General features: G+C 37.2%; 3 protein-coding genes across 5 annotated transcripts in view; 1 reads left to right on the top strand and 2 right to left on the bottom strand.

Annotated features, from left to right (window-relative positions):
* The window catches only part of ddb1 (damage-specific DNA binding protein 1), a 33,270-nt gene extending 28,774 nt beyond the window's left edge, over positions 1-4,496 (bottom strand). Inside the window, exons 1-3 of the mRNA XM_088413558.1 lie at positions 4,346-4,496; positions 1,360-1,508; positions 971-1,087 (exon numbers count right to left, since the gene is read on the bottom strand). Coding sequence (XP_088269684.1) covers positions 971-1,087; positions 1,360-1,508; positions 4,346-4,406 — 327 coding nt within the window. The 5' untranslated portion in view covers positions 4,407-4,496. The remainder of the gene's footprint in view (positions 1-970; positions 1,088-1,359; positions 1,509-4,345) is intronic.
* Positions 4,497-5,572: 1,076 nt separating this feature from the next.
* cfap70 (cilia and flagella associated protein 70) lies at positions 5,573-18,567 on the top strand. Of its 3 annotated transcripts, XM_088413500.1 has the most exons (27): positions 5,573-5,683; positions 5,784-5,880; positions 6,087-6,273; positions 7,403-7,498; positions 8,025-8,110; positions 8,649-8,840; positions 9,404-9,586; positions 11,437-11,531; positions 11,944-12,031; positions 12,649-12,786; positions 13,214-13,348; positions 13,543-13,614; positions 13,702-13,793; positions 13,870-13,930; positions 14,343-14,525; positions 14,639-14,770; positions 14,850-14,978; positions 15,128-15,261; positions 15,366-15,481; positions 15,551-15,757; positions 16,094-16,200; positions 16,402-16,539; positions 16,683-16,844; positions 16,973-17,062; positions 17,889-17,990; positions 18,131-18,178; positions 18,286-18,567. In XM_088413500.1, the coding sequence occupies exons 2-27, from the start codon at positions 5,806-5,808 to the stop codon at positions 18,382-18,384; spliced, it is 3,147 nt and encodes a 1,048-aa protein (XP_088269626.1). In that variant the 5' UTR covers positions 5,573-5,683; positions 5,784-5,805; the 3' UTR covers positions 18,385-18,567. The 3 variants fall into 3 exon arrangements, with proteins under 3 accessions (XP_088269626.1, XP_088269624.1, XP_088269625.1); XM_088413498.1 differs by lacking the exons at positions 5,573-5,683; positions 5,784-5,880; positions 6,087-6,273; positions 7,403-7,498 and having other exon boundaries at positions 7,962-8,110; positions 8,619-8,840; XM_088413499.1 differs by lacking the exons at positions 5,573-5,683; positions 5,784-5,880; positions 6,087-6,273; positions 7,403-7,498; positions 16,973-17,062 and having other exon boundaries at positions 7,962-8,110.
* Positions 18,568-19,109: 542 nt separating this feature from the next.
* LOC148424936 (transmembrane protein 138-like) lies at positions 19,110-23,855 on the bottom strand. Its single transcript, XM_088413749.1, has 5 exons — positions 23,475-23,855; positions 22,248-22,713; positions 21,941-22,112; positions 21,364-21,439; positions 19,110-19,932 (listed from the first exon to the last, which is right to left on the bottom strand). Exons 3-5 carry the CDS (start codon positions 22,064-22,066, stop codon positions 19,820-19,822), a joined length of 315 nt encoding a protein of 104 aa, XP_088269875.1. The 5' UTR covers positions 22,067-22,112; positions 22,248-22,713; positions 23,475-23,855; the 3' UTR covers positions 19,110-19,819.
* Between the last annotated feature and the right edge of the window lie 847 nt (positions 23,856-24,702).

The following is a 24,702-nucleotide window of genomic DNA, read 5'->3' as shown; positions in this document are numbered from 1 at the left end:
GTAGACGTCGACTGGATTTAGATGTGGACAGTGCTGCTTGATCTGAATCCTCTGCATCTGCTAGCCCTGCCTGAATTTCCTCCTCAGAGCTCCATGAATCATCTTCCTCTAGTTCTACCTCAAACAGCGGATCTTGATCATCTTCATCAGATAACTCAATGTCTGAGTTTCCATCAACAATTCGCAGTAAAATTCTCTCTGCTTCTGAGAATGATTCCCTTTCTTTTCATTTGGGAAAAAAAGAGCAAACTGGACGAAATAACTTCAAATGTCCATTACTGAGGACATGTTTTAAACACTTGAATACTAGGCTCAAATACACTTAAAATAACTCAAAAGACACTTTAACGTGTTCATAAGAGTCTTATAAATAAAATGCCAACAGCATTTCAAGACAAAATGTGTTTGTTAAAAAGTATTGAACACTTACTTTTCCTCTTCCCATAAAAAGTGCTTGCATTGAGGGAAGCCATTTTCTTCTACGGTGTAGTCAAGGTAACAAAGCCCCACCCCTACAAATTTGGTATCATTAGAAAGCTCTGAATGTCCTCTATAGCACAAAAGGAATCAATGCGATTGGATGTACTGGGTGGGAGATATTTAGGTTTAGAAATGTCCTCTACAGAGGACAAATTTGAACTGCTGGTCGTCAGGAGGATAAGGTGTTATATTTTATTTAGAACTGGATGTTAGATACTAGTCTTGTTGAGAGACCACTGGCAATTGTACTCTGAAAAGCATCAATTACCCCAGGTCTCCATTTCAATTTGGTTTGAAATGTCAACCTCTAAACCTGTGCATATGTCAAGTTTGACTTTATAGAGACTGATGCCATTAAAATAATATCAGAGTAAACACTGTAAACCATGTGATTTAATCAAGATATATATATATATATATATATATATATATATATATATATATATATATATATATATATAATTTTTTTTTTTTTTAATTGATCACCCACCTGGACGTTCCCATGGGCACGGGTGATGATGTCAATGCTCTCGCCATTCTGTTTGTATTCAAGGATGCAGGCATTGTACTTTGATGTGAGAATGAAGAGCAGATCTTTGTTCTCACCCTACAGAGCATAGAAAGGGGATGAACTCAAAACCACTCTGAGATTTTGCAATCACAGGTTACAAAGTAAAAGTTCCGATTAGGGCGTCCTGTCCTCATTTTAAAAATATCTAGGTAAATATAAAATATTTGTAACATATTTATGACATTATTGTTGGTCTAGCAATGACCAATAACAGATCAGTTGTATAAATCAAGATGACATAACTCAGAAAACAGGTGAATCATGATTGCTGCAGTATATAAGGAGAAAGACCTTAAATAAATTTGTACCTTTGGCCTAAAGAGCTCCATGACAGCAATTTTGCCATACATGCCCACTTCCTTGACAGGTCTGAGTCCTTCAGCTGTGACAACATAGATCTCCAACCTTGTATTTTTTGCAATTAGCAAATTAAGGTCCTCTGCAGATGTGAAGTGGCCTGCAAAATCATCAAGACATAACATGTTGTTTACAGTACTGTTTATGTCCAGTTCAGTAGAAACAGAGAAGCAAATGTTTATTTCAAAAAAGGATAATTTTGCATTTTGCATTGCATGTCAACATGATGCACCCGCTGAAATGATCCAAATCTTATGGTTGCTTGAGAATGTTTTTTGTGGATTATGGAGCAGCTCCAGGGGAAAAGAAAGTTAGTTGTCTGCAGTGTGGGTCCAATTTGAGCAAATTTCGGAGATTTGGGTATTTATTTCAATCTTCTTGTTTCACCTTCTTGTCTTGTTCTATTCAAATTGATTTCAAAGTAACTCTCACTTTACTTTTCTGCAGGTGAAATTTCTTTGCAGGTGCACAAATGAGGCCAAGCCCAGACTATCATCACTGCTCTCCACAACCACATCTGGCTTGTTATTCCTCGTTTTGTTTTGTTTGTTTTCTGAGATTTTTTTTTTTGAGATGATGATCTGTGGCAGCACTTGGATCATTAAGATGGGAGACTTGGAAGAAGTGCAACTGCAGATGTATTGAAGAGCAGCAATACATAGCAAAGAGGAATAATGATTGGACTCAAGATCGTCTGGTATATTGGAAGAGCCGGTATACTGCCTATTAGGCATGGGATGTTATCCGATTCTGATGTTACAGTAACCTTGAGCAAAAATATCACGGTATCACGGTATTGAAATTACACCTCACAAAACATAACATCTTAAAATTTTAGGGGGAAAATTGCCATTTTTCTACATTGTAAAAACAGTTTTAATTTTTAAACAAAATATATAACACATCATTACATTGCAAAATTAAAATGAGTATGTTCATAAAATCGAAAAAACCTTTAGTGAGCAACACAAGTTTTGATCACCAATAAATATATACCGTAAATTTCGGACTATAAACCGCAACTTTTTCCTCGTGATTTGAGCCCTGTGGCTTATAGTCCAGTGCGGCTTATCTGCTTGTTATTTATTTATTTTTTTGCAAGCCACCAGGAGACAATCCACCGGTCAAACAAATGTGTGTACCTGTTGCATGTGTCAATTTATGGAACAACCTTGAAATAGAACTGAAAAGATGTGAATCAATGGCTGAACTCGAAAAGTTTAAAAAATAAATCATTAAAAGCATTAAAAAATATGTCCACATTGAAAAAGATTGTGTATAAACGTTTAAGATGTGTAAATTTGACGTAAGGTATATATGATTGTATATAAATATTTATGATTGTATGTATGAATTATCTTTAATGTGTTTATATGGTCACTAAAATAATCTAGCAATTACACATTGGGAGACAGAAGAATATGCTATAGAAGAAGTGATTTTGAATTTGAACCACTATTTAACTCTGCAGTATTCTGTTAGTGTTATGTTGAAAATAATTCATTCATTCAATCAATATGCGTAAGTAACTGATGTTATGACCTGTGCGGCTTATCCATGACATTTTTTTTTTTTTTTTTTGCTCAATTTTTGCTGCTGCGGCTGATATACCAGTGCGCCTTATAATCCGGAAAATACTGTACATTAATTGCTTGTGATTGAACACATCCAATTTTAACTGAAATATGGGCACTTGTTAGTATAAAATAACAATATATTTTTAAAATGATCAATCATTCAACTACTATGGGTAAAAACAGCATTCTAAACACATACGGTGTAACTCAAAACAAAAACAAATTTGCATCGTTTGATCTCATCAACTTGCCATAGTGCGAGAGAGTTCGAGTGACAGAGGAAGCTTGTTTGCGTGTATGTGCATGCGTATGTGGGGGAAATAGTCAATGCAAAGTGACAGAATCCACATTTTACTACGAATTGATACACTTTAGCTGTAGTACCCAACTTATAGTGATATTAAAGCAGACAAACCAAGAACATGTGAACTGCTGCAGCAGAGGAGGACTCGTGTGTGATATGCAATGAGATTTTCACATTGATAAATTTTCACATTATTTAAAGATATGGAATAATACATGATGAATGCAATGACTTGAATTATATTCTTGTTTACTGTGATCAGTCTGGTTAAGTGGGTTGCCGGCAGGGATTTTTACAGTCCAGCAGGTGTCAGTATTCAGTGACTCAGTATCAATACAGTGGGTCATTGTGCCGACACGCTCAATCATTTTAATACTATTAAAATGAAAATGAGTTCAGGATTAAATGGTTGGTGCCTTATTTATTTGGTCTTTGTAAAATGAAACAGTGACAGCAACACTGAATAAATTGATAATACCACTTTGTTCTTAGCGTCTAAGAACAAAGCTAAATATGAAAAAAGGGAATTGCGAAAAATGTAAGCAATTTTGCATTTTTTCTCGTGGAACAGCCACTGGACTCAATTATAATCAGACTCACATGTTGCCGCTAGCATTGCTGCTAGTCTGCTATTGTTGATATTTGTAGATCAGGCAAGTTATATTATAAATTCCACATTATATTTTTTAAATTTAATGTTGTTTTGTTGTTGCAAAAGCACATCTCAAGACAGGATTGTTAACATGCCGTAAAAGTCACTCGGTGGGGCTAGATTTATGAACTTAATCTAGTGATGATGTTTTACAGTCAGGTAGATTGGCGTTAAAATACAAGCACCTGAATAAACTGCTTCTCCCGATCGCATGTCAAACAATGCAAATACAATGCACGTGGAGTGTGAAACATAAGGTCAATACAGAGTCGTTAAGTAAACAAATCCTAGCCGGACTAGCTATCCGCTATCACAGGCCCGTTTGGAGCTTTGGACGTGCAGCGCGGGAGTTGAACTAGCATGCAAGCATAATGCTACGAAAAACAGCAACATAGGGCATTTACCTGTGATGCAGGCATTGACGGCCGTGGGCTTTTGAGCTGTAACCACGTAGTTGTACGACATTTTTACGATTGTGGCAGATAAACACCAAAATAGTGTTATATCGCTCACTCGGGTGACAAAATCATTGAACTACAACTCCCGGAAGTAGATACCGAAGCAGTGTGTCCATGATGCATTGCGAGCTGCGAGCTAACAGCAACTAGCCTGCCCTAGAGCGTCCTCTTTGTCGCGGAGGCTACATTGAGAAAATGGGGATTTTCTGAAAGATAAGGGGGGAACTATAATATATAATTATTTTTACGACCCGCAATCACCTTTTAAACTTTAATCCATAATGAATAATGTTGAGGACCTAAACATGATCAAAAACTCACAAAACTTTGCACAGATATAGCGAAATGCTCGATGGAAAATGTGATATTATCAAGTTGTCTATATAAGTGGAAAAAAAAATCAGTAACGCCCTTACAATGGTTCATCAATTGTACATAACGTGTTGACAGTTAATTTTTACTTTTCGTTCGTCCATTTCAGAATATGTGGTCTTTAGTTTGACTAAATGAATTAATTTATTAAATTCTACGTTTCCGGTTGTTGTTTTTCACTATATATACATATATATTTTCCAAGCCTACATCAGTACAGAGTATGCACATGACCACAAGAAAAAAGTGGGGGATTTGATGGTTGACGTGCTTGCCTTTATTAGGGAAAATTACATGAACTATATAAAAGGAGGATGGAGTCCACACCCTACAGCGGACAGCTGTCAAGATGAGATCCAAGTTACTGCAATCACCTTTGCGACGTCAGAGTTCGGTATACCGTGTCGTCACCGACGGAAAAGTGCACACGATTGTACAGGGGAAACAAGGTTGTTTTTAGGTCAAAAACGCATGTTTCTTTTTCTCGATTTTCCTGTTTCCTGGATATTCTTTGTGAACTGTGTGCCAATTTGACAGTATACATAATACATAATGTAACGTGTGTTTGGTGCGTGAATATTGTTTAACGCCAGTCGAGGACACACGTACAAAACACGCAAGAGAGATTTTATGATAACGTGAAGAAAATTCTTTCTTTATCCTTACACAAGCAAGCCGTGACTTTGCTTTGTTGACCAAATGAACTGTCAGTTTGAGCTAAGCTGAAAACAATGGTTGGTTGCTAAGGCAACGACCTGTATACGAACGCTGAAAAAAAGACCTTCTAAAATAAAGGGGGGTAAACTCATTTGGTGCCTTGTGTGATTGTTTTAAGTAGAAGAAACGAGAAAAACGGAGCCAAGTCGTTCTCTTTTTTGGACTTGGAATTCAGATTTTTCCCTCAGCTGCAAGGTAAATAATGAACGTCATTTTTATTTTAAACTTTTCATTAAACCATTAAAACATCGCATTAAATGAAAACGACTCGATTTTCTACAACTTTCATTCCAAGGTAATTTCACAGTTTGCACTCAATGATGGAGTCTTCTGAAGAGAAGCCAGAAAACAATTTTCAAATCCAAATAACAGTCAATCGTGCAACTAATATGGTGAGTTAAAATAGCTTGGATTTCTGTTATGCTATTTTAAGAACAGAATACTGACAATACAATGTGGTTGCATGCTTAGTGTCAACAGACTGAGGTTCAGGAAAATATTGATCACATTTCTGACAATAATATGAACTGGTATGAACTATTTTGTATTCATTTGGCATTCCAATCCCTAATTCAAATTGTACTTTTTTTCTTGTAAGCATGGAAAAAAGGCAGGAAACGTTCAGAGTTTTCTTCAGATGGAGCTTAATGGCATGATGTTGGGAGAGTCTGAAAAGCGTGCTGTGGATCCTGCAGCCCAGTACATCGAATATGACTTCACACACAGTTTTCCCTGCTGCAATGAGGTTCTGCCTCTCAGTGAGATACCACATAAACCAGTCATAGGTACTGTGAGTTAAATGAATTGCTGAATTTTTGTATGCTTGCTTGTTTGTTTGCTTGCAATGTTTGTTTGGTTTGTTTGTTTGCTCTGTTCTGTCAAACTATTACTGGAAACGTATATTATATTATATATTAAACGTATATATATATATATATATATATATATATATATATATATATATATATATATATATATATATATATATATTACCCTTCGAACGGATTTCAACAGTGAAGTCTGTTGCTGCTACTGCTGGCTGCTCTAAAAACCACATCATCCTTCTCACTATGTATAAAATATCAAAACAAAGATCAAGCACAAACGTATAAACTGTTAAACTAAATAATGTCCAAAACATTATTTAGGATGCAGCCCATGCGGCCTGGTACCAGTTGATCCATGGACCGGCCTCAGACCGATGGTTGGGGACCGCTGCTCTATTTAACAGACTGATCATGCATGCATATAGTTCCAATATTATATTTATAGAAAATGGATGGATGGATATTACCAACAGAATACTGCAGAGTTATATTTGAGTTCAAACTCGAAATCAATACTTTGATAGCATTCTGTCTCCCGTTGTTTAATTGATAGATTATTTCAGTGAACATTGCACACACTGCAAGTAAATAATATATTCAATCATAAATTTATAAATACAATCATATATAGTGTATACCGTATATCAAATTTACACATCACAAACTTCTATACAAGCTCTTATTTAATTTAGACATTTTTTTAAAAATATTTGTCATAGTATATTTTAAAACTATTTTCAAGCACAGCCACTGATACACATCTTTTCAGTTCTATTTCATAGTTGTTCCATAAACTGACTCCTTGAACTCACATTTGCTTGACCGGTGGGAAAAACCAGCAGATAAGCCTCATTGGACTACAGTATAAACTGCAGGGCTGAATTCATGATGAAAAAGTCACGGCTTATAGTCCAGACCAAAAAAAAAATATATATATATATATATATATATATATATATATATATATATATATATATATATATATATATATATATATATATATATATATATATATATATATATATATATATTTTTTTTTTTTTTTAATTAAATTTCAATTTTTTTATTTTTTTTTTGTTGCTGTCAGTGACGTTGATAGAGCTTGTTCCTGAGAAGAAAAAAGTAGAGGCAAAGTCATTAGTCCTGGGCCAGGCAGTGATTGACCTTTTGCCTTTGCTGCAAGGTAAATGCATGCTTTTTATACATTGACATATTACATTTTTTTTAATCAATTTATAAATTAAATAGCCAACCAATGAAGACTGATATGTATGTATGACATTTTTACCTTCTATTTAAGTGTAAGTGATATTGTACAGCTTTCTGTGCTTCTTTAACCATGGTGCTGTATTTGTCCTAGCCTTTGTTCTTGACGTCAAAAGTATTTCTCATCAAAGAGAAAGCATTGAAAGAACTCACTATGGAAGCTGAAATTTTGCCCAGATGGTGAAATTATGTCAAATTGCAACACAGCACAACCACTTAGCTATTCTTGTAGTATTTTAGCCAAGGGATAGCACAGTACTATCCCTTGGCTAAAATACTACAAGAAGATGTGAAAAAAATTGACTAAAAAATTATTAAAATACGGCAGAATGTTTAAATTAAGCAAGGTGTTAACAGCAAGAAATACAAAAATAGGTAAGAGTCTTTTAATAGCTAGGGAATCTTACTATGTACAAATAATATTTTTAATGTTCTGTCAACAGGTCAAAGCAGCTTCTCAACCACAGTGGCACTACATGCAACAAACGCTGCCCCAGAAAAGGGCTCCATCTCGCCCCTCATTACCAAGGTCAGTTAGCTTTGCTAAGAATTCTATTTACTTATACTAAACAGGGTTTCATTGATTTTGACAGGCTCATGTTGCTAAATAATGTAGCCGAAGTAATGGAGCATATCAGTACAGTTAAAGGAAAATTGTTTCATCCATCCGACCATCCAGCCATCCATCCATCCATTGTTTTTGCAATTTGTCTGCTACTTACTTTGCGTACATGGATCAACACATGTATGACTTGTTATACACGGTAAATAAATTGCTGCTCCATGAGTAAAATTCCTTTTATTCAAAGCTGCCTTCTGCTGCATATTCTGATGAGACATTTATCATACCACACTACGTCCTGTTTGAAGAACTGCAAAGTATACATAACAAATTACTGCAAAGTATACATAACAAGTCATTTTGTTTAAATTACTTTCCATCAGACAATAATTATTATCTTTATGTAAAGACTAAAGATAAAATAACATCCTCAGGGTTTTGGAGGGAAATCACATTCTCCTGTTTTTACATTCAGACAATAATCCAGAACATGTAACCCATGTAGCCCCCTATTTTGGATGTATGTGTCAGTGCATCGGCTCCATTACTGACTGAAGAACAACTTGCAACTTCCAACCTGATGAAGGTGTCTTTGGAAACAGCCTACTCACTCCCTGACGCATTTAATCACAATTTTGGGGCAAATGCCCCAACATACGTATGCACTGCTGTAATGGAGGTCCCATGTACTGCAGAGGTGAGTGGTAACACTTTGCTTTTTATGTAAGCTCTTGCACTACAGATCCACCTGTTATGACCTAGAACGACACTTGACCATGTGAAGACCTTCACCAAGGTTCTCTTGTGCCTCTGTTGACTTGACTCTGCGTGATAAAATATTTGGTAGTTTCCAGGTTACCTCCTGTTCAAAGAGGATGAATGAGGACATTTTAATCTGGATGCTGTTTTTGTATTTTCCTAATGACATAGTGATTTAAATTAGAAAAACATATATATTTGTGCCAATATTTCTTAGGTTGCTCCTTTGCACAGAGTTGTGTGAATTTATGAAATTCAAATGGACTAACTCCTACTGTATCTATCTATCTATCTATCTATCTATCTATCTATCTATCTATCTATCTATCTATCTATCTATCTATCTATCTATCTATCTATCTATCTATCTATCTATCTATCTATCTATCTATCTATCTATCTATCTATCTATCTATCTATCTATCTATATATATATATATATATATATATATATATATATATATATATATATTATGGTTTCATTTCTCCTCTGACTACCAGAAAGACCAGCTATTGTTGTTTAGTGAAGGACAGCTAAAGCCAGGGGGGCACAGAGAAGACAACGGCCGGTTGAGAAAGAGACCATATCATGCTGCCTTGGCTCCAGGAAACCAATTTTTGCCAGAAACCTTTTTCCACACTCAACCTATGGATCAAGAAGATGGCGAGCTCACTGGTTTAGAGGTATTTTACCTGCAAATTCAACCAATTCCTAGTTTCAAAATACAGTACATACTAGAAGGGTGTTGTTAATAACCCTGCCAAATATGAATGTAAAACCAGAAATGAAAAAAATCAAATCAATTAGCGGCACAGTGGTTATTTCGTCAGCCTCATAGTTCAGGGACCCAAGTTCAAATCCACCTTACTACTGCCTGTTGTGGAGTTTGCATGTTCTCCCAGAGCCCGCGTGGGTTCTCTCCGGGCACTCCGCCTTCCTCCCACACTCCGAAACCATGCATACAAATTGTATTGGACATGCTAAATTGTCCTTAGGTGTGATTGGGTGCTTGAATGGTTGTTCGTCTCTGTGTACCCTGCAATTGGCTGGCAACCAGCTCAGGATGTCCTCCGCTTACTGCCCGATGTCAGCTGGGATAGGCACCAGCAAGACTGTGACCCTTGTGAGGACAAGCGGCTCTTGAAAATGGATGGATAGAATTGTTATAGTCCATAAATAGGTGTGGTCAATGTGTATCAAGATGAAATATACAAAAACTCATGTTAAACAGTATGTTAAACACAATAATGATTATGTAGGCTAGCTGCTAACGTTAGCCCCACCGAAACCAACTATTTTTGAAACATCCCGAAAAAAAAAATACAAGTCAGCAAAGTTGAACTTATGAAAAACAGTCAAATTATCTCAGTATCTCCACAATTGAGCACTCCAGAGTTTTTAATTCTTGCGCAAGTTTTGGGCACGTACCCTTAAAGTTATAAATGTTTTATCACTTAAACTGAAAGCAGTCCTTCTCAAATAGTGGGGCCCCCTGGGGGAGTGTGTGGCAATGCCAGGGGTGGCGGGGATGACCCCAGCGAAAAGGTTATTTTTTGCCATGTGAAGTCATCTACTATAAATTAAGGATTAGCATCTTCTTTTTCAGGCACTTTGATGCACTTAATGTTGATTAAAGTAATATATTTTCAGTTTTAGCCTACCTGTAACATGTATAAACACAGTAAAAAAAAAAGCAGTTATCTGTTATCTGTTGGGGGGCTTTGTCAAAAATTATTGCGAAGCGCTGCCTTAAATTGGTATGCTATATGTATTTAAAAACAAACGTCACTAAGATTCACTTTTGGTTTTTAATAAAAGTTTATGATGGAAACTGTTTCAAAAGGTTATGAATTAGAGCTGCAACTAATGATTGTTTTAATAATTGATTAATCCGTCATTTAAATTGTTGACTGATCAATGAATCTGATGTATTCTAAAATGACAATTTTAAAAGTTTGTTAACTTCATTTAATTTTTCTCTCTTTATCCAAAGACAGTATATTTCAAATATTTCAAACTTTGATTGTGTTACAGATTTGGTCAATAACATCTCACAAACGGCAAAAATGTTCATCATTGTTTTCCAAAGTAAAAGCAAATGACATATTTTGTCTTGACACAAATATCAATCTTTCCTGGATTTCCTGGACTGCAGAAATCAGGCATTGACTGTTGAGAAGCTGAAATTCCGAGTTTCCACACAATCTTAAATAATTCTAAATGATTAAATGGTTATCTTTTTATATTTTTTTAATCTGATAATCGATTAGCCAGTTAATTGGTTACAGATAATTGTTAAACCTATAGATGTGAACTTAAATTGGTGTATATCATACCAGAAAATATGAGTACTGTAATTGGAACAATGTGATTGTGTTTAAAAAAGGAGGCTGTACTGTAACATATTGTAAACATGGGATATATTATCATAAAGTGAGCTTAGTTTGACAACACATGAAAAAAAGAAACAACAGAAAGTAAGCAGTGTGCAGTCTGGAAATAATGCAAAATCTGGTCTAAATGTTCATGACAGGACCGTGAGTTTCGTAATGAAGCAGAAACTGTGCTGAACAGAGTGAGCTGGGACATAGAAATGCCCTGTTTTCTGGATGCAGAAGGAATTACCAGGTCAGATTCACAAACACACACAATTATTTCACCATCTGATGGATGCAAGCTGTCATCACGATATTGCCAAAATGGTTGATTTCTCACCTAACCTGTCTCCCTGGGAATTGGTGATGCTAATTGTCAATTTATAAAATGATTTTACTTTATTTTTAAAAGAGATTCACCTGACTTCAAAAGTATGATAGATCAAAGAACACATCCAAGTATTACAGCGGGTAGAATCCTGCTTGGGAAGTTAGTTTATTGCTTGTCTTCTTAGCTACAGAGAGCATAATACGAATGTAAGACCAGTTTGATGAAAAGAGCCATCACCTAATTCCATGTGTGCCAATGCCATAAAACACATCTGTCCTGGAATGAAGATTTGAGTTCATGTGTTGTAATGTTGAGATTGTTGACTGGATTTCAGGTTGCGTCAAAAGATCACAGAATGCAGATTCTGGCCACTTGAGATCATGAAGTCAACGGGTGGCAATGAAAAGGGAGCAGCTTCCAAGGTGGAGTGACACCCTCTGCCGGAACCATTCTATATTGTGCAATGTATAGCGTTCCCCAACTAAAGCCCCTATTAAACTGAGAAGGCGAGTGTGGTGAGTTCCCACGAAGATAGCGGCTCTTTTGGTCTTGCCAGAGTGCGTTCAAAATGTCGCCAGATGTTCACCTGTATCCTTGTCCCAGGAAGAGCTGCTCCGTTCGCCGGCTCTTGCCAAATCTTCGCCCCTCAGTGGAAGCGCGTAATGCAGCATTGCTGAACATAGATCAGCATAGGTGCTCACGAGCAAGACCAGCATGCTGTTGTTGCCCCTGCCGGTAGCTCATGATACCAGCAAGTCACCAGCTGGTTATTAGCTACCAAGAGCTACTGACAGAGCATTAGCAACATGCTGGACAGCTGTGCCTTGGTGGAGCGAGTTGTTCAGTCAATGTAAGATTGGCTGTTTGAATCCTCTCTGTTTTAATTAGCTTTTGCTACTGGTTCCTGTTTGCAGCTGGTGACACTTCTAAGAGCAGCACAAAAACACCACATGTAGTGCAGTGAGAACTTATGCTAGTCTAGCATTGCAGAATGTACACTGGTGTGGCACTTCTCTCATATGAGTTTTTTTGTGTGTAGCAAACAGAAGAGGAACCCCATGTCCCCTCTCACGGTGTGGCCTTCATTGATTTGGGCCGCTTACTGTATCCAGGAGTTACCCATGTGCGAGGAGCATACAGTATTCAACCTTACTCAAGCACTTTGTTACTTAGCAAGGTACTGTAAATTGAATTAAAAAAAAAAGTTTTTTGGTTTGACTTTTGGAAATAAGGCCCCTTATTCATGATTCAAGATTTCTTTAGTTAGTGGTTATAGTATAACAATCTTTTATTTACATATTTCAGTCAATATGTGGTTCTTGATCCTAATTTCTTATTGTTGTTTATAAATGATGTTGATAAAATTCCAAGCAAAGAAATATCTCTCACTTAGAAGAGCATTCATGATTCAGATGGTAACATCCACCATTTAACAATGAACCGGCAACTGAAACGTTTCTCAACACTATTATGACCCAATTTGATTTCATTTCCCCTTCCTTTGCAAATGTATATTAGGATATTCTTTTACCACAAACACGCAGTATTCAAACTAAACCTCACATTTGCATGGCATATTCTAATATATTCCCTGCTTTATTCAGGCCAGGCGAAATGTCAGTTTGTTGAAAGAGCAGTTAAAACCCGGAGGCAGCAAAGATCGTTCTGTTACACTCACGGGTGCAAGTTCTGCAAAGACAAATCCGGGAAAGCCCAAGGACACCAAGGCGCATGTTAAGGTTAGTATGTCAAGGTTATTCTTTCAGGAGCACAATATTTAATAAATTGAAAAGAGGTTGTCTTCCCTGTTTCTTTGTTAGTTGTTAGTTCCTTGCTAGTTGTGCCTGTTGTTCTAATGTCAAGTAGATGCAACAAGTACATTTTATGTTGTTACCCAGCAATTTGTTTCACTTGGTGTGGTTGATATTGTCAGGCGACCGTCAATCAAAGTGGAATGAACCCGGCTGAATCGGATGGGTCCGATCACATCCCTCCAGACAGGAAAGTAAGCTTGCTCGTCTTTTTTTTTAAAAGATGACCCTTGAAATGAACTCGAAATGAAAATGATCAATGTCTTCTTCATTATTGAAAGGCATATATGGACTTCAGGTCATACATCATCATTGAAATTACACTGGCGAAACCGCTTATACCCAAAACATCTTCAGAAGAGTTGGCAAAGAGGTACTGTAATAGACTTCATCTTACAAATGCCTAATTAGCGTAAAAATACTCTGACACATTTCTGTATCTCCTGTAGGGTGAAAGCACTCATCCCTCCAAGACCTCCATCTTCAGGAGGACCTAACAAAGCTGAAAGAGTAAAACAACACACACGCATAATCGATCACTATATTCCTATTTTTGATGAGGTCTTGCTTGCAATGCCAGAGTACAATAAAGAGTACTTGAAAGTACCAAGTACTGATCAAAATCAAATTTTAATATGTATTTTTTGTTTTATTAAGTGATTTTTTTCTTTTTTTTAAAGAATAAATCTCCTGATTTCTTCAGTAAAATGTAAAAAGTAAAATGATAATGATGACTTAATAATTTAAGTAATCGGTTTGGGGAAAGCCACTAAATTAACGCAATAAATAATGCAGCTCTCTTGATAATGTACTGTATGTGTTCGGTAGGCTAGATTAAAGAATGGAGTGAGCCGTATTGTGTCCCAAGAGCCATACGTTGCCCACTCCTTTGCTAAAGTATTGATACTTTTCTTTCATACAGGCTGTACTGAACTTTCACAAGCAGGTGGGCAATGTGGTAAAGCATATTTTGGAGCAATATGAGGAGTTGTTTGGAGCTAGACTCAAACTGCCAAGTGACTGCAATCGAGAGCAAATGATGGCTCAGCTCATGGGAGCGCTCAATGTGTCTGGGAGATATTTTGACTTCAAAGAGCAAATGAAGGTCTGCAAACTGCATGTGTCACCACCATTTTACTTTCAAAACATAGATTTTTCGGCCAGGTGTGCTGAAAATTGCACAGGTTTCACGTAGTGATTTACTGTGTGTATGCTTAGCCCACTGTTGTCAGATATGTGCGTGACAAGATGCAGCAAACAGACACATTTACTGAGCAACAGGATCTGCATGAATTCGTCAGCAAGCTCTATGTGGATCTGGTTGATGAGATGCATGTCGCGCTCAACAAAGTACATGCAAAAACCCATCATGCGTACACTTGCACACATCACATGTCATTCGGTCACCATTTTATGCTTTCCCTACTAGATTTATTCAAATGGAATTGAGGAGGACTCTCCTGATGAGATCCATTTGAGTACCGCTCATCTTCGACATTTTGCTCGAGAGGCTCAGCTCATTGGGGATTATGATCTGGCGGTCCGCTACTACCAAGAGGTAATCAAACTAAACTCCCATTCAGAGCTCCTCATTTAAATCGTCACTTCAAATCCAAAGTATTTTGGCCTTCTGCGTGAACAGTAATGCTGATGGCTGAAGCAGCCCAAAAATCAAAGCCTGCAAATCTTTTGTGCAATTTCCTGCAGCTGGTTGTCAGGTATCCCCGTGAACCCTCTCACAAGTTTGAGTGGGGAAGCCTCTACATGAAGACTGGAGAATATATGAAGGCTAAAATGTGTTTCCATGATGCTGTTGCCGTCCAGCAGTCCCATCAGCCTAGGTCAGAGGGGCTCTTTTCATTTTAAACTGAAAGATGTTTTATGTAGAATGCTTACTAAGAACCCGTTTATTTGTATCCATTTTTTTTTTTTTTTCACTTTTTAGTCTGATGATGTGTGGCGTGGTCGCAGCCATGTTTGATGATTTTGAGCAGGCAGAGACTTTCTTGGAACGAGCAACCAGCATAGAGCCTCCAAGTTTGGTGGCCTGGACTTTGCTGGGTAGGTCCTAAAACTTGCTAGATGCATGCAGAAAGAAGCTTCATTCTTTTTCTGCATTTGCTTTTCCAGGTTTGGTCCAAGACAGCCAGAGCAAATCCTTCCTAGCTGAGATGGCTTTCCTGGAGGCCAAAAGCCTCCTGAAGGCAAAGGAAGCCAGCAATCAGACCCAGAAAGGAGAAGAGTCCGATGTGGATGAGGAAAGTGACAAGCCGAAGGCCCAGGAAGAAGACAAGATCATTCCACCTCCAAGCAACTCTCCTAATGCGAGGCATAGTGGTAGGAATCGCTCCCTTTTTTGAATTTCAAATGGAAAAAGGGATGCTATTATGGAATCTCAGACCCACCAGTTAAAAAAAAGCAAAGAGCCTGTTTCTGTCAAGGTACTTTTTTGGCGGAATAAGGCTTCAATGTAAAATTGATAAATTGGGGATAGGTTTCTAATTATAAAATTTTGTTTTATTCTATTCAATTGTGAAGAATTAAGAAGAAGAATTAACAATAAAAACACTGAAATAGTGTTCATTTATCTTTTACAGTTTTCTGTTCATTTGAAAGGATATGTAGTTGTTTGTAAGCCACATTTTGTAACTATTATGGCGCCCTCTTTTTCAGACACAGAGAACTGTGAGACCGTGCATAGTGAGCCAAAAGAAAAACGAATCATCAAATCCATTTTCACCGAGACTCTTGAGTTTCTGTTGCACAACTACGCCCTGAAGGTAAAGAAGCGCACAGCAACCTGCTTGTTAAGACTCACACTGATCAAACATAGATAAAACCAAATGGAAAAATCTACTTCCGCTGTAATGTTGTAACCCTGTGGACAAAAAGTAACCTTTCTCTAACATATACAGTAATCATCGAAACAAGAGGAAAGCCGAGGTTCCACAGTTAATCTGGCACCTTCTTTATATTTTCAGATGGCAGAGCACGCGCTTTCCAAGGAACTTTTTTCAAAGAGCGATCACCGTTTTCATCTGGCTTGTGTACAGTTCCTCAGAGCTGAGTATTGCAATGCTATTGCTACTCTCAGGGAGGCGCTACTTCAGGTAGAACAGGTAGGTACTCTGCTGGCAACAGAAAAATAATTCACTTAAGTATTGTTGAATTATACTGTACCTTAGTTTCACCAGACTGCCTTATTTTCCCAATTGCTTTTAGGACCTTGTGTTAACTAAAGCTTGTTTCACACTTTGAGCAGGTTGCGGATATGTGGGCTCTGGATGGTCATTGTCACTACTTGAGTGGCCTATTTGTAGAGGCTCAGGGGTGTTATGAGCGGAGCCTTGACTTCCCGGAGCCCCCATCAGATAGTCACCTTGTGCTTCTCCGTCTGGGATCCATCTATCTACAGCAGAAGAAGGTTAGGCATGATAGACACATTTATGTATGTATTAAATTACTTATTGCTGAATGAGTGTATGGAATTTGATAGTTGGTTTGATGTCAAAAATTTAAAGCGTCATTGTCTATTTCTGGTGTTATTTTTAGTTTGAGCAAGCAAAAATAACTTACCTGCAAGCATGTGAAAAATCTCCATCCTGCCTTACCTGGTTGGGCCTGGGTATCTCCTGTTACCGGGTAAAAAGCCATCTACCATCTTATTCATAATCGTAGATGCTAAAAATTAGGTTTTGCAAAATATATTCTCTTCTGACTAACATTATTGGTCTGGGAAAGTAGATCCTGAAATTCTGTGAAACATATAGGAAAAAGTTATTTTTTTATCGAAACTGCGATTAATTTACAAACTTGTGTTTTACCATTTTTCCACAAACATTATGCAGTCATTTTGCCACACACATGCAATCTTATGTGACGTACAGTGGGCTGTAAATTTTAATTGGTTTGGGTATTTGTATTGGTGGGATTCCAATTTGTGAAGAATAAGATGTCACTATTCTCCCTGAGTTCCAACACAAAGATATACACAACAACATGTATAAAAAGCCATTTACATTCACGAAATAAATAATACTTCACCCAAATCACTTCTTCCACATCAAATATTTAGTTCGCATACAATCATTAGTCCAGTCAGTGGTTTGGGTAAGGTTTAGAATGAAGAGAAATTGGTTTTGCTAAAATACTATTTAGTCCCTGTGAACTCAGTAAGATCGATTTTAAAGGATGAACAATACATCTTATTTGTCAACTTGTTGCTTCAATAGTCCTGCTTCACAGATGAGATATGTGTGGAAAAATAATGTGTTAAGATTTCTTTGGTGTACAATTACACTTCATATTTTCATCATTTTTAAATCATTTCCAAAATGCAGTTAATTGATGACTGTAGATATTCATGGTAAATATATATTTCAGATTATATGTTTTATTGTTTCCTCTGATTTTTTTTATGATGAAAATGGAGACTTGTTTAAACGTATCCTCATTTATCTGAGTGTAGATGGACGAACTTTGCATAGCTGAAGAAGCCTTGACAGAGGCCAACCATTTGAACAATCAGAATGCTGAGGTGTGGGCCTACTTGGCACTGATTTGCCTCAGGGTGGGTCAAAATGCTGTTACGACTGCTGTTTTTATGTGAGATCAGATTTGTTCAAAGATTTTAGGTTTACCCTCAGATCAGGGATCCCTGTGCACTTCCATTAATCCCCGAACTCAGGAAATTCCCTTTTGTCATTTCAGTTCGACAGGCAAGAGGAAGCAACGCTGTTCTACAAATATGCTATCAGAGTGCGTTATATTTTTTTCAAAGATATGTTTGTGTATTTGTTTTGTTTTTTTTACAGCTCAACTGACATTTTTTTTTCTTACGCTTTATATTTTTTTTATGTTCACAGTTCAACCTGGAGAACACAGCACTTCATGAGGAGGTGAAAGAGCTGCAGGATCAAGCCCAAACCCGTCCTCTGGCATCAAGCTTTGAACCACACTCTTAACAGAGAGGTTTACATCTTTGGAGCAAACACAACAAACCAATGTCTATGATTAGGGATTTAAAAGGTTTTCTAATCTAGTAAATTATTATTTTTAAAGGGACAATGTGGCCAATCAGCGCCTTCTCTGCTGGCCTAACGTAACCTGACATCGTTAATATCATTAATAAAAGTCAGTTAATAAAATCAGAAATAATGTCAGTTAATAAAAGTCCATTTTATTTAAAATTTATTTTTCATATATATATATATATATATATATATATATATATATATATATATATATATATATATATATATATATATATATATATATATATATGATTCATATTGTGTTCATTTGCTTACGCTCCTTCCAGTGTTGTGCAGGCGTCTGTGCACTGTAACTGATTGGGAACATAAGTAAAAGATGATTACGATAGGCAATCAGATCACAAGTTGGAGACATTAGGACCAGCTAGAAGGCCTCACATTGAACGTGACATCTACGGGACCTGTGATTGGATGGGAGACAGCGCCAACCGATAGCAGACCAGAATTGTAGTGACGGCCACTGAAAATAAGTGTAATTACAAAAAACGCCTGAGGATGGAGACGAAACAACACAAACACAGCCAGGCCCCTAGGGTCATGACAGTTGTTTTGGTCACAAATCCGTGAAAATACAATAGCGAGGGGATGAAAAAACTCAGCATTCCACATCGCAACATGAAAAGTCAGAGACGCTGTAACACGGGGGTCCACTGTATTTTTATTGGAGTGCATCACAAAGAGTCTTCACACACAGCTAAAATACAAAGCACTGTGGAGCTTGTTACTTAAAAACAATCCATATTAAAACCACACCTTCTTGTGCAAAATAAATAAAAATAGTTGAAACAGATCAGTGTTCAATAAGATGACACTACCAACATAAAATAATTTAATGTCATTTTAGAAACTTCCTAACATACTTAGTCGAATTTGAATATTAAACAATAGAAATATATGCAACATTTAAAAATATAAACAATATAACATCAAAGGCTCATCACTAAATATTAAAGTAATTTTTTGTGCAGAAGACCCAACATGAGGTTCAAACTTTAAAACAACTCAAGACAAAACATATATACACATTTTGGCACATGGAAACAACATGTTTCACAACCAGAATTCCTTTGTGATTGACATAACAAGTTCAGTCTATGGATAAGTACAACAAATATTGCCTCAATTGTTTTGATTATTCTTGAAAAATAAAATGCAAACGTTTTCGAGAGTACCATATATACAACATGACCGGAAATGTGTGAAAGAAAATAATTCTCATAGCTGCAATTTCAATTTCTACACTTTTTTTTATAGCCCCGCTTACCACATACTTCTGGTCTTGTGGATTTTACAGCTTCCCTGGTATTTTGAGAAACATTCTTCTGGGTAGCCCGGGGGTTTAGGATCACTGCCTGACCTGTGCAAAAACCTCTTGCAGCCACGGTGAATCCTCATAGAGACGAGGGTCACCCAAATACTCTGAGGTCCTCTTGTAGAAGTAGTAGTACAACACAGACACTGTTAACACATTTCAAAGCGTAAAAATAGGGAAAATAAAATTCTTAAAACACCTGTCACCTGTCTATGCAAGTAGAACCCTTAGAACCAAGGTCTATCAAAGCCAGAGACCAGAGGTCTTCAACCTGTAGCTCCGATCATCCTTAAGTTGCAGCTCTCCATGGTTTGGGAAAATAAATAATACTTGGTTCAGATCGACTATGTGGACGGCATAACAAGTCACACATTCAGATTACTGTCTGCTAGTTCCTTTCTTGAAACAGACAGTAACAACCTTGGCTAACACGAACACCGCTAAAATCTAAAAGACATATGATGAACGTAAACAGGAAATACAGTGTACATTTCCAGATTAAAAGCAGATACTTCAAAATAAGATAACACAGGTAAGTAAACAATACTAACGGAAGGGCTTGAAGAATTCTTAACACAGAATAAATCTCATCTTGATGCCTGTTTGTGAACAGACGTTGGTTCAGTCTGCTTGCTTCTTTTAATGAAAATAATGTAGTACAATCTTGGTTAACAAAAGCTGGTAAAAGGAACTCCTCAAGGAACTCCTCTTGCTGCATGTGTGTGTGTGTGTGTGTGTGTGTGTGCATGTGTGCGCATGCGTGTGTGTGTGCATGTGTGTGTGTGTGTGACTAAAGAGTTTGCCTCTCCCAGTGTTGCCTTATCAGTGGAAACCGGGTCAAGATGACTCTGAGTGTTAAAGGTTGCTGACCCCCGGACCAAATCCGAAACCATGGTGTGCTGACCTTCAGCAGTCAAATCAAATCAATCCCTAAAACATCCAGACTGAAGGGATCAGAACATAATACTGAAGGCTTTACACTTTACACTTTACACTTTACACTTCCAGTCAGCTTTAAATTAGATTTTTTGAACATTTTGATACTGGTCTATCAATCACTAAATGGTGATGTACAATTACTTAGATTCATGTGTTTACATGAATCTAAGGTACGTAAACTTAGACCACTGCAAATGCAAGGGCACATACAAATATTTTCTGGCTCGGATCAACTGAGAGATATGACTAGATATTAGTTCATTTAGTGATCCAATTATCAGATTAGGTGTACATGTAAATCCAAACTACATTACATGAAGGCTGCAAGGATCATGTTCATTGAAAAACTAGAAAACATTGGTAAGCACTCATTTTCTTTATCTGGCCTTCAACAAAAATGAAAACGAGATGAATAATGTAGAGAAATACTTCGTCTGAATTGATGAGTCAAACGCCTGGAAATAAAATGGTTTAAGTAACCTTGGAGTAACAGCTCGACTCAATTCACTTACGTGAACTTACTCGCTTACATACTAACGATCAAAATCAGCTATATGTCCTGAACAAAGAGCTAGGAAAGACTTCATTACTTAATTGTTTCACTTAGGTTGACATAATAGTTACAATGTCTTTCTTACCAGCTCTTTGAAACACAAATAACACCTGAAGGCCATCTGTCCAAATAAATTGGTTGGTATTTAGCCATCGCAGATTCTGCAAATATAGAGAAAGCATCATATATGACTTTGCTTTTCATCACACAATACAAAGAACAGCTGTGGAAAGAAAAGATATTCAGAGTCAGACAGTGAATGTGAATGCTCTTTTGCATTCAAACACAAGGATGATTGAAAGGCTTGATGAATATGGGAAAGTAGTAGGAACCAGGACTTAGTCAGATGCCGATCCAATTGAATGCCTTTTCAAGAGTTGGCATGTGATGTGATTGCCGGTGAGGTCATTACAGTTAAGCATTTTTTAAAATTTAATTATTAGGTTAGTTCACGCATTCCATTATTGCTTTTCTGGTGTCCATTGTTAAATTATGCAATACATCAAAAGAGTGAACTCACTTAAACCCAAAACCTGTGTCACAAAAATCCAATTAATTTGCTTTTCCCTTAGGTACATTCTTTTTCATTGCACTTTTAGATAGTGAGCAAATGCATTATTTCAGGTCTTTTTGGTTTGACAATATCATATGCTCCCACTCACCATGAGCCAGGAATGGAGTATTACACTGAAGGTCAAATAGAGTGCAGAGAGCATTAGCAAAGCTCTAAATCTCTCCAACAATATGGCTACCAGACCGACCTGGAACACGTAGGTGTTGAACAGCATCAAGAGAATGATGATGAGGTTGAACAAGATGCCAATGTCCTGAATGCTAAAAGTAAGAGACAGAAAATAAGATAATGGATATTTCAAACACGGAAGTGTTTAGTCACCAATGGTAGAACCGTTTCCTTTCTTGAATGATCTTAAATCATCTTAAAAGTTTTCACCGCATGGTTGAACTTACACGAAAAGTACTAGCTGCACCGCTTGTTCATGTCTAAGCAGCTCGCCGAATGAGTTGACAAATAAGTCGAAGGAGAGCAGGCTGAGTTGAATAAGCAGCACCAGTGAGTAGTTGCTAGGTTGGAGCTTCTCCGTCCCATAGGCTGGGCGCCCGGGCGGATTCTGGTTCCACAATGGATCCAAGGCTGCGCTGAACTCTATGTACAAACATCAATCTGCAATAGGAATTCCTGGGCTTATGAGAGGCACACGGAGACCCTCTGTTGGTTTTCGATTGAGTCACTTGGTTGGATGAGCTGTCTGGAATGGACTGCTTTCAACACGTCATGACTGAAATGAGTAGTTTTGCATCAGTTCGGGCAGTGTGCTTGTGAAGCCTCCAGTAATGGCAAATTTCTACTTGTTTTGGTTTTTTAATTGAGTCTTCATTTTGAAACTGGAGAGACATCTGTATTGAAATCCAGACACTAGAAAATGACACAAGGGAGACACATTTGTATTCCAGTTGAGAGCATCACGCTACAAATCATATTTACTGCATAGTGCAAATGTCATTCTCTTACGGATTTGGATGCATTTATTCATGCGGTGTCTTGAATTTGATTGGAAAGTTAACGCACGCCCATGCGTGCGCACACACACACACTCACCCACAGATTGAGTCTATGTCCTTCCAAACTGCCACACAGGGGAGGGGGATAGATGAATGTTTCTAGCCACGTCAGGCTATGTTATCAGGAAAGCGCCCGATACTTGGTGAAAAATGTGTGTGCGGTGAGTTCAATCCCATCCCATGTCAATACAATCCAAACACATGAAATGCTACGTCTTGATTAAACTCGAGGCCTAAATTAAACAAGATTTTTTTTCTGTCATGGACTTTTGTTTTGTTCTTGAATGACCTTACATCTTCACCTAATCTTCTTGATCATTCACTACAATTTCAAGACAATAATGTTAAAAAAAAACAAAAATCAAATTAGGGGTTTCAAAGAAGAGTTAGTTTTACATTGTGAAGACATGTCAAAAGACTTAGAACATAGTACATCTCTAGATATTTGCTTTAATACCTCAAATATGCTCTTAAAATGTTTGGAGGTCATAAATATGTATAAAAAACAGGCAGCTAGGTGCCTCCTGAAAAATACCTCAACTACACACAGCTACACGTTAGTTCCAAAAAGAAGCCCTACTTGCGATTGAACTGCGGAAATGAATAAAAGTTTACCTGTATACATTTGTCAAGCTGTTCCTTGAGTGATGATTTATAAATGTTCCACAAAGAAAAAATAAAGCCTGAGTACCAGTTCCACTTACTTGCCTCCGCTACAAGAATAGCAAAGTCCAATTCATCACCATCTGCCATCTAAAAAAAAAACGGTCTACTTGTCACTCCAGTTGCTGCCCCAGGGATCATTTGTTGAGGCTTTGTAAATAATTATCTAAGACTGTGATACATCCCATGGACCAGGATGAATGTATGACAGCCTCTCAATCGACTCCCAGTGGATCCTCTTTTCGACCCAGAAGGCCCATCCAGGAGATGTATTAATAGCTTGGCACAGCCATAACAGGTGTGCAGGAGATTAGGCGTCCTCTTCAGAGGAGAGCAACAACTTAGAGCCTTTATACTGACTATTAACACATAGAGATTAGCAGACGTCAGCAGTGCTCTTATCCGTAAAATGATGAAATGTTTGACAATATGACGTGAGGAATGGCTCTGGTAAAAGTGTTAGAATACACTTTCCTAAATGTGAAAATAAATCATTTTAGAAATGTGTGTATATGTGTGTATTCTTGTGATTACTATTGATGGGGAAGTCACCCCAAAGCTTTTACTCTGCAATAAGGAGTTATGTTCGATGCACCCTGACTAGTCAAAACAAATCATTCTTATTATTAATGTGCAAGTTCCATCTGTTTTTTTTTCTTCTCAAAAAGAGGGCATTTTGTGACTGGCTGTTGCCTGAAAAGTTGCTCATGACTCACATGTTTTTCTGACAGTGATCATGCGTTGTTCACAAGGTGAGCTGTAATTGTTTTTTTTTTCTTTTAACCTGAGCTCAGAGCAATGATAATATCATTTTCAGTTGATAGCAAGAGGCACAAGCTGAGCTGAGTTGTTTTTTTACTTGATCTCTGAGCGACTGTCATTTTCAGTCGAAAACAAGACACTGAGATGGATACAAAAAAAGATAATTTTTTCAGATTAATTCGTCTTTGACAAATGCAGTATTAATCAGTATGACATGTTGAAATTAGTGGGGCCACATAAAACATATCATAAAGAACATTTTGGAGTTGTTTTCTCCTTTAAGTGATGTGTGGTCTATGTGGTGGAATATTCATATACAGAATCTGGTGAGCTAACATCTTAGTACCTTCCAAAGTACTGTACTCTTCTTTTAAAACTCAAAGTTATCTTGACATCATTCATTTTCTGTTGGTCTCTA

The sequence above is a fragment of the Hippichthys cyanospilos genome, chromosome 4 (genome assembly GCF_059441005.1).
Source record: "Hippichthys cyanospilos isolate Australia breed blue-spotted pipefish chromosome 4, RoL_Hcya_1.0, whole genome shotgun sequence".
NCBI lineage: Eukaryota > Metazoa > Chordata > Actinopteri > Syngnathiformes > Syngnathidae > Hippichthys > Hippichthys cyanospilos.
The sequence above is the reverse complement of the archived record's forward strand: the minus strand, read 5'-3'. Positions and strand labels throughout refer to the sequence as shown.

What these genes read in the sequence shown, in the direction of transcription:
- LOC148424936 (XM_088413749.1), bottom strand. Translation starts at nt 22,066, where the DNA reads ATGCTGTTCAACACCTACGTGTTCCAGGTCGGTCTGGTAGCCATATTG. An exon ending in TACTCCATTCCTGGCTCATG is followed by an intron (nt 21,440 to 21,940) that starts GTGAGTGGGAGC and finishes CTATATTTGCAG; the next exon opens with AATCTGCGATGGCTAAATAC. An exon ending in ATTTGTGTTTCAAAGAGCTG is followed by an intron (nt 19,933 to 21,363) that starts GTAAGAAAGACA and finishes ATGTGTTAACAG; the next exon opens with TGTCTGTGTTGTACTACTAC.
- cfap70 (XM_088413500.1), top strand. Translation starts at nt 5,806, where the DNA reads ATGATGGAGTCTTCTGAAGAGAAGCCAGAAAACAATTTTCAAATCCAA. An exon ending in GCGAGCTCACTGGTTTAGAG is followed by an intron (nt 9,587 to 11,436) that starts GTATTTTACCTG and finishes TGTTCATGACAG; the next exon opens with GACCGTGAGTTTCGTAATGA. An exon ending in AAAAGGGAGCAGCTTCCAAG is followed by an intron (nt 12,032 to 12,648) that starts GTGGAGTGACAC and finishes TTTTGTGTGTAG; the next exon opens with CAAACAGAAGAGGAACCCCA.